General features: G+C 42.4%; 1 protein-coding gene across 3 annotated transcripts in view; it reads left to right on the forward strand.

Moving 5' to 3' along the window:
• The window catches only part of SPATA13 (spermatogenesis associated 13), a 45537-nt gene that overhangs the window by 18814 nt on the left and 2911 nt on the right, over positions 1–23812 (forward strand). For 2 of the 3 annotated variants that reach the window (XM_065634770.1, XM_065634762.1), the window contains exons 4-10: positions 10994–11130; positions 11558–11737; positions 12799–12984; positions 15696–15875; positions 16531–16763; positions 19385–19514; positions 20080–20452. In XM_065634770.1, the coding sequence (XP_065490842.1) occupies positions 10994–11130; positions 11558–11737; positions 12799–12984; positions 15696–15875; positions 16531–16763; positions 19385–19514; positions 20080–20452 (1419 nt within the window). Of the gene's footprint in view, positions 1–8498; positions 8577–10993; positions 11131–11557; positions 11738–12798; positions 12985–15695; positions 15876–16530; positions 16764–19384; positions 19515–20079; positions 20453–23812 lie in introns of those variants that run through there. The other variant, XM_065634779.1, reaches the window with a different exon arrangement.

Below are 23812 nucleotides of genomic sequence, written 5' to 3' on the forward strand. Positions count from 1 at the left end.
ACAGCCATACCACTCACGTGTTTTTAATTTTCTGTTTGCCCTGCATTCAGCTTATCTACCTAGATAGGCAAGCCTTAAATAATTAATTAGCTTATTTCAGAGAACTGTATGTAGTTGGAGTTGCTTACGCAGTGGTGAGTGGAGCCCGGCCAGGGTTCTGGTACATGGTGTACAGGTTCTTGGAAAAGATTGCCTTTTTGGAAGCATTACCCTTCATCAGGCTCTCTGATGTGCTCTGTGTATGTTTGCTGTAATTGTTTACTATTAGCATGCAATGCTATCTTCAGTTAATAGAAAGTCTCATCCAGTACTAGTGGGACATTTCTTGGCAGGTGGGACCAGCAGAACCTGGGTTAATACCATTTGTGTTCTTTCAGACTGCCATGGGCATAGTCTGAACTGTTATTCATGTTTCACTGGCAAAGGCCGGAAATAAAAGCAAAATTATGATTTTGTATCCTTCACTGTTAGTAGTGAACAAAACACTCCACGGAACCTTCACTCTGCCTCTGTGGAGAGAATAAGTGAAGGTGTCTGCATCAGCGCTTGTCATGACTGAAGTAGGAAACCTAACAAATAGCATTTTCAATGTTTCTATATTAAAATTATACATATGTTTACTAGTCAGTACTTAGCTTTTACGGTTCTAAGCTAAGTTTTAGCTGCAATGATGTCCAAATTCTGCTAAAAAAATCCCTCAACTACAAATTAATTTATATAAGAACAGATTAAAACTGCATTTTCTAGTCTTCAGTGGAGCATGACAGTTTTCTTCAGATGATGCTCTCCAGGGAACAGACTTGAGAATTTCTAACTGTAGCAATGACATACATTATATATATTATATTAGTATTTTCCTTTTAATTTATATTGTAGTAAAATATTGGGGAACTACTGTAAAACCCGTCTGGCATGTGTTTTTGCTGTATGTGTCTCAGTATCCTTAATGATCCAGATTAGACATGAAGGTAAATTGGACATCTAATGCTGCGACCTTTGCTGAGATTATGTGGTACCTCAGTCCGTGATTCCAGAAAGACTGTGCACAGAGTAACAGGTTTGCCGTGAGCTAGTTTTGAAGAAAAAGAGACTTTAAGTGTTCTAGAGTAGGAATTATTTTTCTGTTTTTAGTTATCCTTTCCATTTCATGTTTGGAAACCACATGAAATAATATTAATTACCTAGACAACTATCTGAGAGTAGTGTCTTTCCAGGTATTTAGCTTTGGAATAACTGGTCTCCTAAACATAAACATCAGGATGACAAATACACAAATCAAGATTTCTGCCACTTTTCAAGACAATGAAGCGAAAGCAATACTGTTTATACTAGATATGACTTCTATGCCTCATTGCAATAAACATAGAAGTTGAGCAGGAAAAGCTTCTGAAATCAAAGCCCTGAAAGAAAGTGGGAATATCATGGACTTTGCAGTTTGAGAGCAGTTGCAAAGATCCAGCAGAAAATAATAAAGTAACTAGTGTCACACATTCCGATCTCTTTCCTTTTTCTCTTAAATTCACAAGGCATTTCCTTGTCTTTGAACATGTGAGAGTTTTTTGTTTGCTCATGTACAGTGAAATTTGATAGCACAAAAGCCCTTTATTACAGAAAGAAATTCTAAACCCAAGCACTGAAAACCAGTGGTATCTTATTTTAGTTCCTTGCTGAAGCCTAATACATTGCATGTCTACTTTTATAACAATGGGAGGTAGAATTGGAGATGTAAATTTTTAGAAGAACAGCTGTTACAAGACAGTAAATCATCATGCTGTAGGAGACAGAATAATAACCAGCCAACATGTGAGGGAAACTTCCCTTGAGACTGATATTGCTACTCTTGTGCTTGAAGGGTTACAAGTATTAAATTGTATTAAAGAGATTACCTATTTATCACAGTAGAGCAATTTTTTATAAGTATCTTAAAAACTAAGCCATGTTTTTTGCATATTGCGGTGTGGGACTTGAGTTTGGCTAAGTTATCTGGTGAACTCCTTTAGATAGGCTCAGCTCTGAGTAGATGGGATGGGGTTCAGCTCAAGTTTAGGTCACCTAAATTTAGTCTAGGTGCAGGGACTTACGTAAGAGTTAAACATTGGAACAGCCACTTCAGGCAGTGGAGGACTAGGGTTGATTCGGTTACGCACCCCAGGGTCCACTGCTGTGTGGAATACCTGACCGTCTCCTGCAGCTGGCAGGCATGACCGAGGACCTATGGGAGACCTGTTCCTTTCTTCAGTGGCAACTGGAAGCCAGCAAGATATCTTCAAATGGCTCTAGGTATATACATTTTAACAACTGATCTGGGGCCCTAGCCATTGCAGTCAATGAAGGTTAAGAATAGGAACTGCCTTGGGATGAGATGGATTGCTCTCTCAGCTGTGTTATTGTGTTAATAATTGTGAGCAATACCTGCTGATTTAGATGGTTTGTTCAAATGTGGGTTCTGGCATTTAGATTAATCAATTTAAGTGTCTTTAATTCAAGTAGTATCCTGTCCTGGATGTTTGCCTACAATATTACACTACCATCATGCTTTTCCCAGTTCATCAAGGTTGGGTAACCAAGTAGTTTCAGCCTGTGTGGAGCACAGCTCAAGAACTGAGGTGCAAACAAACTGACTGTTCGGGAGAGGAGATTTTCAGGTTCTTCATCCCTATCACCAATCAAATAAAAAACCCCACCCCAAGTAGGTTATTGGCTATAGGAGTGAACAAACAAAAGTTATTAATCACTCCTCGATGCTTGCTACCATCTCCTTGCTGCCCTGTCCTTGCCCCACCCTGCCCCGGAGAGCGAGTATGTAAGTAGGACAAAATGCAGGAAACGCAAATTCCTGGGTTACTACACTGAGTACCGTATTTGTGATTACCAGGAGGTGGGCGGAATATGTCTGATGTTGCAAGCAGCTGCATGACGGTTGCTGTATTCTGTGGCCAAGGTGTCTGAAAAGCTCAGGGAGGCAGAAAGACTCATGGATAGGACATGTAGGAGCAACATGAAATCTATTGCTCCATGCCGAGCAGTCCCAGTGTTGCTGGGATCAGAAAAGCCTGTGGACTGGAGAAGAATGTCTATGTGGTCCTTTTAAGGATTGCACTCTTAACTGATGGGAAAAGACATTATAAAAACTATGCTGGTGGATAACGGGATGGTTAGTCACATAGATAGATGGGCTTGATGATACAAACAGGACCAAGCAGAGTGTTGGAAGCAGCTGGTGCGTCAAGTGAAGCACCTAGGCAGCCCAAGGGACTTTGGAGGGGAGCTGGTGGCTGTGGGGCAGGTGGGTGCCAGGGAGGGGGTGACGGACAGGAGGCAAGCGCTGGAGGCAAAATTAAAGCTGTCAGGTAGCTGTCAGGAGCCCAATGGTAAAATTGTCCAAAGTGCAGCCAATACCATGCTCAGTGCTCAGCATCAGACAGGGAGGCCTGTTTGCCTCCAGGCACATTCACACAGAAAGTTGCATTAAAAAGAAAGAGATTTACATTATTTATGAACCAATTTCAAAAAAAAAAAATCCTTTGCTATCTAAACCAAAACAAAACAGGCTGCTGACATGCAAATCAGGAGATTAGGGAGCAGTTTCTAAACAAAGAACTAGGGGATAGCTGGCAAAGTAAAATAATACACCGTGTGGGACAGCATATCCTTTACAGGATCTATGATCACTGCATCCTCAAATGAAGGATGGGGCAGAAGCTGACAAAACTCAAGGAAGAAATAGACAGAAACAGTTGGACAAGTGCTGTTTAAAGAGGATTTAGTAAAACAGACAACCCTGCCAGTAACAGTGAAAGTTTAAAAAGATGGAGAAATAAACATATTTTTCAAGAAGCTAGATGGCATATATCCAAAACTTGGTCGAAGGAGGATAACCAGTGGAGCACAACCAGCATATCACCATGGCATGAGCTCAATAGGAATAGCAGAAAAGAGTGTACAAGTGAAAGAGGGTCTGTAATGTATTAAAGAAAAACTGAAAGCCAAATCAGATAAACAAATTGACTCCATCATGGTGCCACAGGATCTGTGGACTGGAATGCCATACCTAAATAGGGAAAAGTATAGTGACAGGATTAAATTATGAACTACCTGAGATCACCAGGATGGTGATAGTAAATCTGACAAACCGAGGAAACCGGAGAAGTTTCAAGGACAGCGAGCACAGTCACAAAAGGAGACTTGAATTGCTGTCGTGTGGGTTAAGTGCCCTAATGGGGCACAGTGCTTTGTTTTTAGGTGTACCATCAATGACTCTTCCATGCAGCTCATCAGGAGACCTACAGGGAGGGAAACAGATTCTTGAACCATTCCTGAGGTGTGTGCACGTTCACACATAAGAGCTACTCCCTAAGGGTGGGATGTGTCTCATCTGACTTTTCAGAGTTCTAAGCTGATCTAGGTGATCTTGACTGGAAGAAACACATAACTTAGGGTGCTGTTCATTGACAAAATACAGACAGATAATGAATCTTGCCCTCTGTGTCCATAATGCGCTCTGAGCCAATATCCTTGCAGGGGTGAAGGGAGCCAAAAACTCAAATATAGTATGTGTTTTAAATTAAAAGAGAGAATGTAAAGAAAGTGAGAAGTCCTTTATGTAACAAAGGAACTTAAAGGAGCAGCCAAAGGTGTTTAATGCTTGCAGGCAGCACAGAAGAGTGTTCAAGGGCAGCATATTAGATGCTTAGAGCAAATTCGTGTCACCTGTCAAAACAGAATTTTGAAGCATCGGAAGAGTTCTGTCATTAAACACAAGGAAAAAGAAACTATGAGAAGAAGAGAAAATAAAAGGCATCCTTCAGGTTGTTGAATTGTATCCAAATAGAAAAACAAAACAAAACTCTAGTAGTTTTGATGTAAAACTACAGGAATGTAGAAACAATTTGCTAAAGATATAAAAACAATGTCCTTTTTCAAAAATATGAGAAGCCAGTAGATTACCAGACAGTCTGTAGGCCTTGCAAGTGACTGAGAAATAAAACCTAAGCAAAAATCAGATAAGAATCCATCTCAAAATCTCAGTAACAGTTTTAGAGTAACTTAATGAATAGTAACAAACTGCCAGAACTAACACTTCTGAAGAGATTTCAGAATGAAATTGCTGAGTTACTGCCTCAGCATGGAATTCGTTCCTGAAAATTGCCTCAGTACAAGGAAGAAGGCAGCATTGGGATAAAGAAGAGTCAGGAGGGATCCACTGAGCAATAGACCAGCAGGCCTGATATAATAGTACATAGAATATATAAATAATGTATTTAGGTCTTAGAACTGTAACAGAGAGTAACATCAACAGGGTGGTGGAGTTTTATGATGAAGAAGAGTCCATGTGCCCTATATAGAAGAAAGTTGTGCCCCACAAATGGATTAGGTTTTCTAAAAAACATTACTGAGGGTTTGGCCAGGTATAATATACTTTATTCTCCAAAAGGCCTTTGACAAGATCTCTCAGAAGTGTCTCTTACTAGAGGCCTGTGATAAGAAAGATCCTCCCATGCTTTAACAAGCGAGTAAGCACTAAGAAACAGAGAAAGTGCTTGGTTTTCTTAAGGAGAGAGGTCACATGGAGTCAGATATTAATTGTCTTCACAAATAATGTGGAAAGGGACGTACAGAATGAAAATATAATTCTTGCTCGTGTGCTAAATTATTCACGGCAGTAAAAGCACAAGCTGCTTGAACAGAGTTGCAGGAGGATTTCACAATACTGAGACACGGTGCATTGGCAGCAGGTGAATTGGTGTTGATAAAGGCAAGGTGGAACATGGAACATGAGCCTGGTGTGCTTGCAGAAGAAGAGACTTTGGGCTGGATGTTGTCATTCAGTAAGAGACCTTGCAATCCTAACAGATAAAGTGTCAGTTCAGTGCATAGTAGCAGTCAAAACAGTAAATAGAAGGGCAGGAATTTGTAGGAAGGGAATAGAGAACAAAACAGAAAGCCCGATTGTGCCACTGGTGTGGTGTGGGGGGGCCATCCCCCCGTTCCTTTCTACTTCAAAAGGCATTTTTTACAGGGGACAATACAGAGAAAGGCAAAAGGACAGGAAAACCTACTCTCTGTCTCTGTGTGAGGAATGGTTAACACGGCTGGGGCTCTTCAACTTGGGAAAAGCTCGATAAGGGAATAAAAGTATCATTGGCATAGGAAAAATGAATAGATAATAGTTATTGTTTCCAATAATGTATGAACTAAAGGGCACCAAATGAAGTCAGCAAGTTGAAAAAAAAGATAGTTTTCACACTCTATAAAATTGAACTATGAAACTAATTGCTACACATATTTCATGTCCCAAAAGTTTACAGAAATTTAGAAGGAGGTTTGAAAAATTCAGTTCATTAAACACAAAGATATCACTTCTGCCTCAGGAGGGATCTGACTCCAATCTGCAGATAGCTGGAATTTAGGAAAGTACAACAGAAAAATGCCATTACATGCACCATCTATTTTTATGTTCTCTGGGCATTCGCTACTGGCTGCTGTCAGAGCAGTGAGTGGGGGAAGCTTTGAAACCAGCGGGCTATGAAGAACTGGATTTTCTTGAGGCGGTAAACTAGCTTTTAGTTCTAGTATTTTAGTATGTGCCACCCACAGCCTTTTCAGAGGGCCTGGTGCAGCGGGTAAGCCAGCTCCGCGTGTTTGGACAGGGTCACTGTGGACTGTCACCACAAAGGACAGCCTGCACCTCCTCCTGTCCCCGGCTGATGCTGTGAGGAAACGAACCCGCCACCAGCTCCCCCCAAATGAGGACTTTTGTGGTGCTTCAGTTTGTGGCCGCGCACGTGGACGTGCCCACGCAGAGGAGGGAAAACAGATCACCCTGCTGCCGGCAGCATCCCACGGTGGTGCTGGGGTCGTCATCAGGCAAAAGCACACAGTCTGTTCCATTCTGCAAAAATCCAGTCTGTTCCATTCTGCAAAAATCAAACCAAATGACTGGTTTTCAGAGATAGTTTTTAACATTTCTTCTAGAAGAATTATCTGGGGTTTGATCTCATTTTCCTTTAGCAGTTCAGCTGGTTTTCCCTTGCAAGTAGGAGTTTGACACAGCTGAGAGCTTGTGCTCTGGCTGTAATTAAGAGCATGAAGTCTTCACTTGCAGGTCCCAGGATCATCAACACTTCAGTGTCCTTTCTGTTTGCTGGGTTGATTTTTTTTTTCTTTTTACTGATTTGTGCCCAGAAAAATTTTTGGGCCTTTGTATAAACATCTTGTAATATGTAGTAGCTTCTTTTTACTGTGCTGTGCAGCAAGTCTCCTTGCAGCAAGAAATAATAGGGAAGTTTGGGGATCTGGAAGATAATTTCTATCGGTCTCCTATGTGGTGCAGCGCAGTCTGGATTTTTGTAGGAAGATGGCATTAATATTGCAGGGCGATGTTTGGCCTTTCCTTCTCTGTCTGAAGCAGTGTTAGGGGAAACCATGTGATTTCAGTGGGTGTTGAGAGGTCTCTGTGTGCAGAAATGCCTTCAGGGTTTTGTGAACAGTCCCTGGAGGAGGCAGTCCCCAGTTTAAGGACGGGCTCAGCTGAGCAACACAGTTTGCAGGTAAAGAATGAGCCATAAGGTTTATGGAGCTTTCCAAGCTGTGAATGTAGTGCTGTGTACAAGCACAGGTCGCAGCAGGCTTTGCGCTCTGCTGATGGGAGCAGCTCCTGCCTCTGCTTCCAGTGCTTGAACAGATGAAGCTTCCCTGCAGAACGGTGCAGGTATTAGGGTGGAGAATGAATGAGGTTGTGCTCTGGCTGGGTCATTCCCAGTGAAAGTGAGACTGTTTCGGTGCTTCCCTGCTTCATTCCCTGTTTTCTGGAGCAGCTGAATTAAGTTTGTAGTTTGAATGAGAAAATGTCTCCGTCCTCTTTTTTTCCTGGGAGCAGTCTGCCACAGCCTTAACGCTTCGGCTGCTTGTGCCCTAAATAATGGTGCAGCATTTGCCTGTGAACAAGAGAAGTTTTAATGGCCATGCAAAAAAATACCTTCATTGTTTACTTCTACTGGAATTTTAAGCGGTATAATATAACAAGGATAGACCGATACTCCAAACAGTGTTGTAATACAAAGAACTCCCAGCTCTCGTCCAAGTAGTCTTTCCCTTTGAATTGCAGTCATTTGAATATAGATTGAAATCGCATTAAGCTGCCTTAATGAAAAACAAATGTACTCCTTGGCTTGCTGCGTTGGAGACGCTCGGGCACTCTGGGAGCGGGGTGGGCAGCGCCGGCGGCTGCAGGCGCAGCGCGGCCGGGGCCGGGCAGCCAGGTTTTTGTTTCTTTTCTGGAACTTCCTCCCCAAGGGCACCCCATGATGTCAGCGAGCGGCGAGGGAGCGGCGGCCAGGCTGAGCCGCGGCAGCTCCCCGCCGGGCTCGGGGGCACAGCCGGCAGCTGAAGGCAGCGAACAGGCTGTTTCTCCGCGCCGGGGGTAGCTCAGAGCCGTTCGTCACCCTCCGCCAGCCCCGCAGGACCGAGCATCACCTGTCAGAGGTCAAGCCCTTGCTCTGGGGTCCAGGCTGACGGCAGCATGGTAGCCAGGGGGGCAGTGGCACGATTCTGGAGTCTGGAGAGCCTTCAGATGGGTACGTGTGAGTAGAACATGCTCTCTCTCGCTATTTTTTACAGTGTTTTTAGATTGAGCTGATAAACTGTGGCAGTCAGGGGGCCTGATTCTGATCACGCCTGCACCATGCCATCCATGGGAGTCTGCAGCCTTACACTGGTGACAAAGCTGCTCGGAGATCAGAATCAGTCCCAGGCTGTCTTTCAAGTTTCTGCATCCCGTTGGTGTGATCAGGAAAGCCCACCCCTACCTCTGATATTTATGGCTGTAAACAATAGAGGAATAGACGCAGAATGCAAGCGACTGGTTTTTGCTTGAGAATAACTACGAAGACAATGTAAGCTTGTTGCTTTGGTACAGAATAATGAACAGTTATCGGTCCCAAAATTGTAGTCGTTTTTCATCTGGAGACAAATTAATTAGGTTGTTTTGATGTGGTGTTGTTACTGGAACAAACCAACAGGCAGTACTCACAGTACAGTGGAGATGTATAAAGGATCATTGGGATTAATTTTTTGGTGTTGCTTTATAAGCTAAAAATTGATTTAATGAATTATTTATTTACAGATTTTTTAAAATAAAGCAGTTTCAGTAAGTTTCACAAGATGTATTTTAAAAGTTGATAAGTGCTCAGATTTATGAGTCTGTAGGGAAACAAATCTTGGTTTTTTTAAATAGGGATTCTGCATCTTCCCTGGTTAGGCAGACTGTATCGTTAATGTGAGTGTATATTTTAAATGCTGGGGAGTAGAAGAGAACTGCCAAATAGCCATGTTTAGTTACATCAGGAGTATGCCATGGTTTTGCGCTTTTAAAGGGAAGAGAAATCTTCTAACTTTTTTAGTGAATCTGTGCAGTGATCAGCTTTGATCTCTCTTGCAAATTAATACCCAAGTGACCAAAGATGCTAGTGATGGTACAAGCACCCATGAGGAGAAGGTTGAAGTGTTTCTCCCTACAAGGTAAATAATGGATAGGCAATGGTGTGTCTATTAGTTGTGCAGTGTGTGCAGTAAAACCAGGAGTCATCTCTCTGCGACTCTCACCCATCCGGAGCCCAGCGCTGGGCAGTCCCAGGCTTGGTGCAGGGCGGAGAAGAGGCAGGGTCAGGGCCAGGTGAAAGCAGCAGGTTCAGTAACTCAGCTTAAAGGTCCCTTCCCAGACACTCGGGAGTGAGAGAGATGCTCTGTAGGCTGCATGGCAGCTTATCTGGGACACAGTAACTGTTAGAAAAGGAGTTTAGTGATAGCAGCCCATTCTGGGTTTTTTTATATATTTTTTTTACTTAATTTTTTTATAGGATTTTTGGGCACTGTACGATCTTCAGGCTTTCTAGTTTTTCACAGCTTGAGCCTGCCATGGGAATAAACCTTTAGGGATAAATTAACAAGGACCACCCAAGCACTGGATCACTGGTCATAAATGCTTCTTGATTACTAGCTCATCTGTTTGAACTTAACAGCTGGCTTCCAAAGGCAAACCCGCTCTGAAAGAGTCTAGCACTGAGCAGTGTGGACATGGGTCAGTCAGTGGCCTCATCTGTCCCTGGTCTTCTTCCTCTGCCGGTAGAGATGATCACCGAAAGGATCTACCACCCAGCGATGTAGCCCCAAATGGCTTTTACAGTTTTATACAGTAACTGCACGTTTAAATGTGCATAGTGACAGTCACTTAAATGATGTTTGTTGTGGTTTATGTGGCTGCGTAAATAAGATGAAGCCCATCTTAGTTCTGGCATCTGTTTCTTTACAAAGCTGCCTCTTTGGTCAGAAAATGCACAATTGTCAAACCAAGGGGCTTTTTTTGTGTTTGGGGCAATTAGAACAATTTTTTTCGCAGGCAGTTACACCGTGCTCAGGCTGGACTCCCTGTCCCCTTGGGCCACCCCACAGGTATCGGTGCTGCCAGAGCCTCCTCCGGCCGTGGTCAGAGCAGGGGCTGTGGTGTGGGCTGCCCACCTCTCTGACGAGTGGGTGGGCACGGAGGTGTTGGGTGGTTACATCCCTGCAGGGAACGTGACGAGGTGACAGTGCCCAGCCTGGGACCGGCAGTGGTCCCCTCTGGCTGCTTGGAGCCCGTTGGAGCTCTCCCGTCTGCTGTGTGGGAAGCGGCCCTGAGCCCTCCCTTCTGATTCAGGGCATTTGAGATCTCCGCTGGATAAAAAATAAGAAAATAACAGTCGTAGTTCTGGTTTTTGTGCACGAAAAGGAGAATTTCTCAGTTTCATGAGCTGCTAAATGAGAAAATACCGAAGAAGAATAAAAAGTATTTAGTGGCGGAAAAGTGGTTTTCCTGAGAGCTCTGCTGCCCTCCACTTCTGCTGTTATTGTTATATTCCTGACAACAAAGGCAACTTCTCAGCGATTCCTCTTGTATTGTTTTTTGGGGGGAATCATAAAAATGATGAAGCAAACAGCTGTCGCACCTTTGTTTTAGTTGCTGCAGATGGTGGGACTGAATCTTCAGCCTTAGTGGATGACAATGGCAGTGAGGAAGACTACAGTTACGAGGAGCTCTGCCAAGCCACCCCCAGGTACCTGCAGCCTGGAGGGGAACAGCTAGCAATTAATGAGGTAACGTCCTGGGCTTTGCGTGGCTGTAATGACGGGGTGGGGGGTGTGGGGTGTGTGGTTTCCACGGGTCTGAGGTTTCATATTGATAAAAAGTGTAACGGCAGTAGCCAACGTAGCGAAGAATCCAGCAGCCACGGTGTCCTGTCTCTGGCAGGGCCCGCGAGCAGATGCCAAGGGAGGAGCACAGGGACTAGTACTTTTCTGGGAGCTTAACTCCTTAGCCTATGTAACCGCTTTGGAGTAGGACTCTTAATTGTTCTCACTAATAATATATGCAGAGATATCTGAAAATCCAAAATGTTACTTTTATCCTGTAGTAGGAGTAATCACGGACATGCTATTGAGGTATTTTAATCTTTCTAGTAATCTATAAGCAGTTAATTGTTTATCCTTTGTCCTTCACAACCTCATTTTCTTCCTGTCTCAGCTGATCAGCGATGGCAGCATTGTCTATGCAGAGGCTCTCTGGGACCATGTGACTATGGATGATCAAGAGCTGGGCTTCAAAGCTGGAGATGTCATTAGAGTCCTAGAAGCTTCCAACAAAGACTGGTGGTGGGGAAGAAATGAAGACAAGGAAGCCTGGTTTCCAGCGAGCTTTGTCAGGGTGAGTAACTCTTGCTTTTGCACCATTGTCACACAAGGTTCCTAGCAGGGTGCAACGGTGCAATGGTCACGGCATTAGGTTTAAGTGAAGGGCCCGATCCTTAGCGTCTTTGTGTCTGAATGTCAGAGGTGTAACTCTTAATGACTTCACAAGGAAAAAAAGCAATAGAGAATCACACCCCAAGATCCCTTAGCTCCTCCGACACCTTTTACTCTGCCTTCTTCCTTTCTGTGGTCCTGTTGTAATGAAAGGAATTTCTCGAGCAGAAATGAGGGCATCAGAAAGCTCAACCATGAGCTATCTATATGGAGAGGACGTAGCAGTTTTCATGAGGGAGTGGAGAAAGCTATGCCACAGGGATTTCTTGGTAACATAGGGCTTAATTTATTATCACAATGTTGTGTAGGCATCTGGTTCACAGTCTGAACTCCCAGATCAGAACTCAGCCAGATTAATGACAGTATAATTCTCGAATCGTGTAAAATTGAACTATGTTTTAGAAATTATTTTGAGGTACTTTTTGAGAGCCTATAATGAAGCTTGCGCCACAATGTGTGAAGTACTACACAAAGTGCAAGAGATGGTTCCTGCCTTTGCCCTTCCAAGATCTCTAGCCAGCATGGGTAAAAGTTGAAAAAAGAGGTGCTGTTAACACGTCATACAGATGGGGAACCTGGGGCAAAGTATTTAAAAGTGTTTGAGTTGTCTGCTTTTGTAGTGTTTACCCATATGCTGGTTTGGCCAAAATAACACATAAGCTACTAGTAAGGGTCAAAAATAAGCTTAGGTCTGAAAAATACACAGGCAACACAACATGGCGTCTCTCAGATACTATGAGTAGAAAGCTATGTATTTAACCAGGCAGAGAGCCCAACACTTTATTTGAATATGCAGTAGGTGCAATGAAATAAATTCTGTTGTGGACCACTCTCCATAAGGTAAGAATGACAACATTTCTGTAGCAAGTCCTCTCTTAATTGTAAGAAGTTTGTAACAGTTTTATCACATTTTGTAAAAGTTTGCTGCTTTACTCTAGTTTGCTTTGTTTGTTCTGGCTGCAGCTGCGAGTTAATCAGGAAGAAGTGCCAGAAAATGGTAGTAGTATCCAGGATGAAGAACAAGATGCAGATATGAGCAAACATCGCCAGAAAATAGCTGAAAACAAGGATCAGATGAGAACCAACGTTATACAGGAAATTATGAACACAGAACGAGTCTATATCAAGCATCTCAAGGACATCTGTGAGGTATACACCTGAGGGCATTCTGTTGACTTTATGTGAACAAAACATCGCATATAAGTTGAGAACTGGAGTGGTTTTTCATATCAGAATATTCCCAATTGCGCTTTTGAGGCTGTCAGTCAGACCTTTCTTGTGTCTGCTTATGGCTTTCCTCTCTGCCGACTGCCATAAGGCACTGCTTCCTTCTTTTATTAAAAAAAATCCACTTTTGACGTGGAAAATGTGCTTTGCTTATCTGACTATTTCCATAATAATGTGAGAAGGAAGTCCAGTTTATTTAGAACTTTTTATCACTTGATTTAGATAGAAAACTTTCTGTCACTTTAATAACATCAATTACAGTTCAGGGACAATACTTTCTGAAAGTAACTTGCAGAGATAATGTTTACTGGGTGAAATTTTTTTGTTGTTTTCTCCCACAAAGAGATTTTTGCTGGATGCTTAGTAGCTATGAAGAAGTCTATAAAGGTGTTTTAGAGCTACCTTGCTTATTTGAACCATAAAATGTGGGAGTTTTGTCTGCTTTTTGTTCAAATTTTGTTGGAGGCCCACACTTGGACAGGAAGCTTCTTCATACTTTTCACTGGAGTTTGACGTGGACTGTGACACATTTGACCTGTATTTGACTTGTATTTGTGGTTAGCATCTGGAAGGGTGCTAAGCAACCTATCAAAATATTCTTTGTACCCTTAGTTTGCTATGTCTCTGTCTATATTTGTCATGTTGTTCTTCAGTCCACCACTCATTATTAGATTCTTTCATGGACAACCAAGTAGACAAGACAGAAGGTTTTTTTTATTTTTATTTTTAATTTTTAAAGATCAGGCCTTTTTAATGCGTTTTGAAGAAAAAGGGAAAAACAAAATGGCAAAAATGGTTGCTACCTGGCTAATTTTTAAACATTAAATGGAAGTTTTGCCATTTAGACTCACTACCGACTTAAGCTAGTAAGCTTGACTGTGTGCCTAAATGATCAGGGAGGAATTCATACATGCAGCTGTGTCGCTGCCATGGTTAGCTGAGTTCTGGGACATGACGTTCCTGTTTTACTGACCTATTAATTCTTAGGCTGATATTAGTAATTCTTTTTCTCTAATACATATATTCCGTACCTCTTTTTTTTTTTTTTTTTTTTTTAAATCTGACATGCCTCTGAGTTTAGCACAGGAGAGCAAACACAGATTTTCCAAGTAGAGAAGTGATGCTCCATGTTCAACATGTGGGGTAGAGATGGTCTGCTTTCCTCAGATTGAATCTGTAGGGTGGTGCAAGCAGGACATAAGGCTGAAAATATACTCAAGTACGACTAAGCCAGAAAAGCTACTGCAGATAATAATCCAAATTTGCAAGCTCTGCACTAGAATGAATCACTAGGGCTGGTGCAGCCAGGGTCAAGCTGGAATATATGCTGAAAAACATTTTACGCTGAAGAAGTGTCTGCAGTCTGCATGACAAGAGCTGCACGGGAAGTGGTTTTCCTTCTGAGTGTTATCCTCCTAACAGTAGTAAATGTGGTAGCTGGCTTGCAGCGTAGCCGCGGCACAGCTCTCAGAGCAGATGGCTGTGGAGGGGCGCCAGCAATATTCAGGGTTGCTTCCTGGTAAACCTCACTGGAGCAATTGCGAGGCTTTTTGCAGCTGTCTGCTCCCAAAGCGATTTGGGGAAAACCTGCCTGAGAGCAGCCAAACGGAGGAGCCTGGCAAATAACCCCTGTCACACCAGTTAACCTTCACTCTCGTCTGCACCCCGGCACCATAACCAATTGACAGCAGAGCAGGAGCACAGCAGCTGTTGCTGGACGTTCAGCCCCTGCACCGTGTCCTCCTCGCCACGCTCAGCTTTGTGGAACAGGTACCTGGGGACATGCCGGCTGTGTGCGGCGGCTGCTGCTGCCTGTTTCGGCCCGTAGAGACCCCCACCGTACCTTTGCCTCTTAGCGATGTGAGTGCCGATGCCATCTAATGTTGGTTACTGATGGCAGAGCAGAATTTACTCCGAGTGTATTTTAAAACTGGAGGACTCAGTTGTGTATCTACTTAACACTGTGAATGAAGTGCGCTGGAATCCTGTGCTGTTCTTACAAGTAAAGAGAAAAAAACTGGAAAACCGATCGTATTTTTATGTGCGGTCTTGCCGATACTTTTACCTCCTGCCAATACTATATGGATTTTACCAAACAGCAGCATTCTGAATGTGTTACAGTGAGTTCTCCGTTTTGCCTCTCTGGCTTAGACCGTGCCCTGCTTACCTACTTGTTAAGGAACCTGTACTTTCGCCTTGGTAGAAATTGTCTTGATATTAGTCGTTTCAGGGTTTGTTCTTATCCACACAGAGAAGAACTGTCATGGCACAGAGCAATTGCTGTGGAGAAGCGCGGCGGCTGAGGCAGCAGCGCGCACGGGGCCTCACGCCGGGCTCGCCACCGGCCTGGCGGGTAGTCGGAACAAGGAGATGCGAGTAGGCTTCACGCGCTCTGCAGGTTTCTGGTTCCCTGGTTCATTTACGGTACTGTGAGACAGAAGCTGGACTGCAAGAACCGATGTGTAAACATTTCAGATGAAAATTTGAAACTGCGTGTTCGTGTGTGTGTGTATGGCTGGGAAACCACTCACCTGGCCGTAGATCACAGGAGTTTTGCCAGCTCAAACAGACTGTTCAGGGTAGAACCTCTTTTCACATCTTCAAACTAATGATTCTTTTTCTTTAATTTCCAGGGTTATATCCGGCAGTGTCGTAAACATACAGGAATGTTCACCGCAGCTCAGTTAAGCACCATTTTTGGAAATATTGAAGATATTTACAAGTTCCAAAGGAAGTTTCTGAAGGATCTTGAGAAACAGTACAACAAAGAGGAACCTCATCTGAGTGAAATAGGGTCATGTTTTCTTCAACATGTACGTTGCAAAAGTTGATTTTATTTATGAAATTATCAAAATGTGATAAGAAAATGCTATGTTATGATGTAAGGAGGAGATAGTAGTAATAAATGCTTATCAAATACTAAGCTATGTATAGATAGCATTTCAGAGTTGTGAAATAATTCACAATTAATTAATTATTTAAAAGTTTTAGATTTCTCCTCATCTTTAGCCAGCATGTAACTTTATACAGAATTAAGTTTCCTTTTCAAAACTAATTATCACAGATGAGCTGGACTATTTGCAGTGATCTCATATTGGGCATGCAAAAATTTACTAAACAAAATAAGGAAAGAAGGTGATGGGGAAAGAGGCTGTGAGTTCATGATAGACACTTTGTAAGCCTACAGCTGTCTTCCCCAAAGAAAAGTACTTCTTAAAGTGGGTTTGATTATCCTGACTCAATGGAGGCCTCTATTTTCTGTATTCTTACAAATAAGGTACATAGTTTGGACAGTTATTAAGTAGATTTCTGCATACTTTCAAGGCTGATCAACTTGGAAAGAATATAGGAAATGGATTATTTAATCTAATTAGATATAATAAAAGTTAAAAAAATCTTTCCTCCCCAGTAGGCACATACTTTAGTTAAAGCTTTGACTTTTCTTTCTTTATTTTTTTTATTTTGTAGCAAGAAGGCTTTGCTATTTATTCAGAGTATTGTAACAATCATCCCAGTGCCTGCATTGAACTTTCCAAACTAATGAAACAGGGCAAATACCGTCACTTCTTTGAGGCCTGTCGCTTGCTTCAGCAGATGATTGACATTGCCATTGATGGTTTTCTTCTCACACCCGTTCAGAAAATCTGCAAATACCCTCTGCAGCTTGCAGAATTGCTCAAATACACCACTCAGGAGCACAGGTGAGAGGATGAAAAAAGGCAAATCTTCTAATAGTAACAACACTCAAGCTTTCTGGGTGACACAACACTGAAGCTTTTGAGATCAGGAACAAAACTCATTGCTATACGTGGGAGCTGCTTACTAGATGGGCATCTTGGAACCATCACAAATGTCAAGAAAAACAGTATCTGGAATGTAGCACAGGAGACTGACAGGATACAAGCCAGAATGAGGAAAAACTGAAAGAGGGAGAAGGAAAAAAGGTGCTGAAATAGGATGCAGGGAGGGATGTGTAAATCAGAGTGGAAAAAAGCCAATGTGTCAAAGAAATTAAGGAGAAGGAAATCCACAGCAGAAAGGGGGAAGTTGCATAAATGTTGTGGACACAGGAAAAGGTGAAGAGGGCCTAGGAAAAATAACCACAATCTGAGCAAGTTTGAAAGTAAATTTTTTTTAGAAATTTATTAGTAATAAACATTGCCTTTGTTTGCAATGAAGTCCAGCCATTAGATTTTTCAGCTGCATAAATAAGAACTGAAGTTGCAGGTTATTAGCCTGTCTAGTTTACCCCTGAGCTGATTAATTAGTTGACTAAATTAAGATTTTATCTTTAAATGTCTGCTTTTTTACCTTGTACAATTGCAAGAAAAATGTTCCATTGTGACTCCTGTGCTCAAAGTCCAAATGCAGCCTGAGGTGATGCTTCCTGGCCTCAAGTTGCGCCAGGGGAGGTTTAGGTTGGATATTAGGGAAAATTCTTCACAGAAAGGGTTGTCAGGCATTGGAATAGGCTGCCCAGGCGAGTGATGGAGTCACCATCCCTCATCCCTGGAGGTGTTTAAAAGATGTATAGATGATGTTCTTAGGGACATGGTTTAGTGCCAGAGTTAGGTTATGGTTGTACTTGATGATCTTGAGGGTCTCTTCCAAACAAAATGATTCTGTGATTCTATGGTTCTATTCCTGGGCCAAAGTCTGCATTCCTTTAACCTTGAGAAAGCTCTCCTTGGAGATGAAGGGATTTTTTCCAGAGGCCGTTGCATGGAGGATGTCAAGTACTGACGCTCAGGTGCAAAATGCCTCCATTCAGTTCTGTGGTTACCTGGAAAGACCTGCAATAACAATTTCTAACATGGGTATCTGTTGAGCTACTAAGCCTGTAGATGAAGTGCCAGCAAGGTCTTGCCACCTTCCACCCATAGTACCCATTTTCCTCTTCTGTGGCACAGCATCCAGAGATGCCCCCATACACAGACACATGCCCAGATACAGAGATGCTCACAAACGGGCAGGCCCCCACCCACACAGAGCCTTGGTAGAGCTCCAGACAAGTTTGTTTTTGTAGCTTTTTGGTTTGTTTTCATAAAAAGTTTGAGGATCCAATGTGCACAGCCTGCCGGGAAGGCCAGAGGTTATGCAGCAAGGAAAATAACTTACACACCAACAGAGAAAGAAGGAACTGAGATAAGGAAAGGCAAGAGCAGCACCGTGGCTATCATGCAGTCACCCTATGGGACATCTCCCTGGTGTTAGTAGGATCCTGTTATTGTTAATCTCACTTTTTGTAGACAGTGTGGCAGAAAAGAGTTTCCAGAGGTATAAATAGAGAGAGGGAGAGTAACGTGCAGATTCAGAAGGGAAGCGCGTCTATCAGCAGCAGGCGATGAAAATAGGAACTGAGACAGAAGCAGATCAAAAGGACAGAGAGGCTGACTCCTTTGCAGGATTTATTTCTGGCTTGTGCTGTTTTCTGCTTCTGGCTGCCTTTTCTGCAAGAGGCCTTCTGATAAAGGAGGGAAGGCAGCTGCTCTGCTGAGACTCCAAGGCAACAAATATATCTCTTTCCTTCCCTCTTCTCAGACACTCTGAGGAAGGGGAAGGAGTGATGGATGCTATACAAATGGAACCAAAACCTCCCTGCAGGTTCGGGAGATTCATAAGCATGTGGGGAGCTCAGGGAAAGAAGGAGGGGAGCAGAGCAATGGAAGAAGACAGGAGGTTTGCATTTGACCTGCAGCAGGCAGGGGAAGGTGACGGTCTTGTCTCTTACACATTTGTTCCATGAAAATGGGCCACTTTGTCAGCATTGTTTCCTTTAATTCTTCTCTTTGGTACCCATATTCTTGGTTCCTTTGCTCACCCTGTTTAAGGTTGCTTTCAGTATTTTTTCTGCCCAGATAGTGTTCTCTGTTTGCATTCACTGACCCAGCCATTGGGAACAAGAAGGAGAAAATACAATTGCTAAACATGATTAAAGGAATGCCCTTCCCAATAAAATCTCAGTAAAATCTTACTTAACAACAGGTTCCTTTGGTGAAATGTAGGTATCACTGAGGTCAATGAGAGTTCTACCATTGTTTTCAGTAGAGACTATTTCAATTAATTAATCTACTTCTTCTGCCTCCTTCTACCAGTTTATTAATTTGCTCCTGGACAAAGCCTAGAAGTACCGCAGCACTGAGTTGTACAGACTACTGTGTGAGGTTCAGGATAGCAGAGAATCAGGTTTCTCTTACTTAAGTACCCAGAAGAGAGGAATAAATGGGCAATGTGGGCTAATACTTCGAGCATTGTGTCACAGTTTTTGATTGCATCATATCCATTGCTTAAGTGATCTTTGAAATGTGCCTACATTTCACAGTGATTATAACAACATAAAAGCCGCATATGAGGCTATGAAGAACGTAGCATGTCTGATCAATGAGCGAAAACGAAGACTAGAAAGCATAGACAAGATTGCACGTTGGCAAGTCTCTATCGTAGACTGGGAGGTAAGTGTCAATGGGTCCCTTCCCTGAGCAAAGGTACTGTGTACAGTACTTAATGTCCTCTACAGTGTATATTTTTCTGCATAGTAGGTAGTTTATGGTGTCTACTTTTCAACTGGTCATTGCTCAGTTAAAAGTCCAGTTGCTTCATTTGCAGTTATTCTGTTACTGATTACCTTGTTCATTACTGAGGAAGAGCAGCATCTATTAGCATGGACACTTCTTTGACGTGACAATGGATTGTGTTGATAAAATGGATCTTTTTTTAAATACTAGACCTATATCTGCTTTCAATTTTTGATAGTTCTATCAGAACTTGAACCCGCTTCACTAACTTTAATGACTTTCCTCCTGATTTCTGCAGAAATAAAGTAGAGCAGAACTACATTCATTGAGTTTGCCTGTATGAGATTATCTACATTGCATGACATTTTCAAATATATAGTTTCAAATAATAAAAATACAAGAAAAGTGAATGAACAGACTTGATTGTAAAATGAGACTGGTTAGGCACACAGTAAGATCTTAAAATATTATTTACTTACTACATATGTGTATATCTCCTTAGGGACCAGATGTGTTAGCCAGAAGCTCTGAACTGATCCACTCAGGAGAACTGACCAAAATATCAAAGCAAGGCAAAAGCCAGCAGAGGACTTTCTTCCTTTTTGACCACCAGCTCGTGTTCTGTAAGAAGGACCTACTGAGGAGGGACATCTTGTATTATAAGGATCGTATTGACATGGATGAGATGGAAATTGTGGACACTGAAGATGGCAGAGACAAAGACTTTAACATTAATGTTAAGAATGCTTTTAAGATAATAAACAGAGCAACAGAGGACATTCATTTGTTCTGTGCAAAAAAACAGGAGGATAAAAAGAGATGGATGGAGGCTTGCGAAAATGAAAGGAGAAGAGTTCAGGAAGACAAGGAAATGGGTGAGTGGAAGGATTTCCTCTCTAAAAGGTGGTAAAAACAAAGGGGAATGTTCTTGCTTTTCCACTTCTTTATGCTTTGTGCAGATGTGCACTCTGCCTTCTGAGACTGTTGTGTCTTTCTTACCCGACATGACCTTTAGCTGTGTAAGTGAAGCCTGTCCAGTGTGTTCAGCCTGATGTCCAGGGCAGCTAACTATGACATCCGTGTCACAGCATCACCCGAGTCATTCTGGTGCATTATGGAGCGGAATGAGATATGGCAAGATGCAATTCACAAAGACTAGTCAATAATAAAAACCCATCCAAAATCCCAGCACTTTTTTATGAATCATTGGCCCGAAATGTTTGTTTGTGAAGGACACTTTATAATAAAGCGAAGCAGGAATAATTGTAGATTTATACTGTCTGTGGCCTATAATGGCACCTCCTGTGCCCAGGAGACCTGTGCAGTTGTGTGGTACCATTAATTAGTTACAGACCCAACAACAGCATTGGGCAGTTTACAGAGAAATGAAGCCCAACATTGAGTGAGCAAGGAAAAATGTAGGACCTTGCAAATCCTAGGATCAGCTTTAGACCCACAGCCTGTGGGACGATGCCTTCTGCGTGAATGTACATTGAGGGTTGTTATTTTAAAATTGTGAGGTTTGCATAGTTCCCTGCTTTCTTTAAAATCAGTGACAAAAAGTGCAACAAAATTTCATTGGCAAAATATACACAAAGGAGACAGCAACACTAATAAGAAAAATGAAGCTATTTTTAATATTGCTAAAGAAGTAATGAAGGTATTCGTGCACCTCTGTGTGTTGACTGCATAAGAACGTATTTTTATAATATTGTCCAGGCTTTGGATGACAGCAGATTAAGATTGGAAGTGTATTGGAGTAGATTATATAACTCAGAAAGGATTAAAATTTGAACAAGGTGCCAAATCTCACATTCCATGTTCACTTGAAACATCTGGTCAGAAGAAGAGGAAAAGAGGAATAACCCTTAGATTACCAATGTAAACCTTTTGATCTTAGTGGCTTTTTCTTGTTTCATACTGTTGTAAAGATGAGAAAAATAAGGCCTCTTCCAAATGTATTGTAGATACTCCATAAGCTAAAGAAAATACTTCCAAGTTTACCAGTTCATACTCTAAACCCAGTTTTAACTCTTCCCATTGCACCAACAGTTGCAGTTAACCCAAATTGTCTTGAATCCAGAGTAAACAGTGAAGGAGCCACTGTTAAACTTTCCTCAAGCTTTCCTCAAACTTTGCAAACTTTTCAAAACCAACTCTTCTCCTGTTCTGAACATCAGGCTGTGACATTATGATCCTGTTGAGCACAACACTGATGGCTTTCACGAGTTCCTCTGTGTAGAGCTCGTTCAGTCACCTTGTTCTCATGGGGATGGGTGGTGGCCACCTTTCCTAATCTGCCTAAACAGAACTCTGAAATAAAGTGGATACTGCAAATGGCTGAAGGTGATTGGAAAGTAATAAAGCAGTGCAGAGGATCTGATGATGATGATGCAAACAATCCCTATAGTAACAAAGTTACTGAAAGCCTCAACTCCAGCATAGGATGAGAACAGCAGTACAGTCAGATGGAAGGATGGTACTGAATAAATCACAGCTTGTGCACTTTTGTGAACAGGGCTGAGCAAAAGAGGAGAAAGTGTAAGCATTTGCCATTCCTGTAATTTCTGAGGAGCATTATTTAGCTCTTCAAATCTGTATCTACACCTCCTCCTGCAGTGGTTGTTATGGAGCACTGGGAGAGTATGTTGAGCAGGCTAAACGCCATGCGTCAGGATGTTTCTGAGGCTTGCACTAGTGCTTGCTGTGGGCAGCAACAGGGCTGTCATGTGCAAGCAGTGAGGTGTTACCATTCCTTGTAGGTGACACTGCTCCAGAAATCCCCAAGTGTGAGGAAACTGCAAAAGTGTAGCAGCTACAACCCTACATGTCATTATTTATTCTACTGGGACCTCATGAAAATCAACATGTGACACTCCAAAGGGTAACCATGCAACAGCGATGGCAGTGGCAGTGATCATATCATAATAGTGCTAACCCTTCTTTAGGGCTAGGTCACAGATTCCCCTGGTGCTGGGCACAAGTATTGCGAGGGACGGTCCATCGTGTTTGCTGCTCTTAAGGCACGGTGCAATATTGTGAAGAAAATTCGGATGATGAGAAACTATGTTTTTTATAAGGGCACATAGGCACATACAGTCTTTTCTGCCCATGTAACATCCAGCCTTCTGGAAACTTGTTTTTCAAATGTTACAACTCATTATTTGGATTTGGTGGTACCTGGTTTTGGCATAGGTATCATGAACCAGAGGAAAGATAGTTGAATTGTAACAGCTAATGCCCATCTGGTCTTGTGAGTCTCAGTGGCTTAGATGTTTTCTCCATTACCCAGAAGAACTGCTTATTTTCTAAAATTTCATTTTTTTGGCATAATTAAACATTTCCTTTAGCCAAAACCAGTGGAAAGGCGCCAGTATTCTCAACCTCAGGTTTAAATTTATCTTGTTGATTTTGTAAGCTATCTTGCTGGACTTCACATAAAACCTCTAATCTAACCTCTCAGAGAACAAATACATACTCTTCCAATTCAGAATTGCAAATGGCATTTTATTTCTATTTTCAAAGTCACTTTGGTACGAGTCACTGTCTCCTAAACCATATCCAGCTTTTCTTAGCTTTTGTGAATATATGGGAAGAAAAGGCCACAGCCAGAAAATCCTTCTCCAAACCACTAATAGTAACCCTGAGAAAGTGGTCTGATCTCCGTTGATTAAATTGCTTTCATTTTTTAAATGTTTCCTTGTTTCTATAAAGGAAAAAACCCCCTGCAAAATAAAATAAAGTTCTGCTACCCCAAAATTATGGCTAAGTGCTGTTGTATTGTGAGTTAATAGGCTGATTTGTAATAACTTCTTCCTAAGTTCAGGCTAAAAAAGCAAAGGGAATTTTAAAAGTATTGCAGGAAGATGCAAAATGGAACCAAACGAGACACTTCATTCTGGCTTTGAATCACAACTTCTGTGCTCTTTATGTGCATATGAGCGAAATGAGTGACAGCGTGTGTGCGCTGTGGTCTCCTTGTGCTCATGTATGTACCGCATCAGTGTATCTCAGCTGTCCTTTACACAGGGAGAGGACACTAGAGTGACACTGGCCACTGGTGTCACCTTTCACAGCACATGTCTGGCGTCTCTGTAGTCAGCACAGATCCATCACACACCCATCACGTGACGGTAAATAGCACAGGATCCCCACACGCTGTAGCATCATGCAAGTCATACAAGTACGCAAGCAAGTACACAAGAAACCGGGGTGAGGGATCCAGCCCCAGTCTG

This window comes from Caloenas nicobarica, chromosome 1 (assembly GCF_036013445.1).
Source record: "Caloenas nicobarica isolate bCalNic1 chromosome 1, bCalNic1.hap1, whole genome shotgun sequence".
NCBI classification, from domain to species: domain Eukaryota; kingdom Metazoa; phylum Chordata; class Aves; order Columbiformes; family Columbidae; genus Caloenas; species Caloenas nicobarica.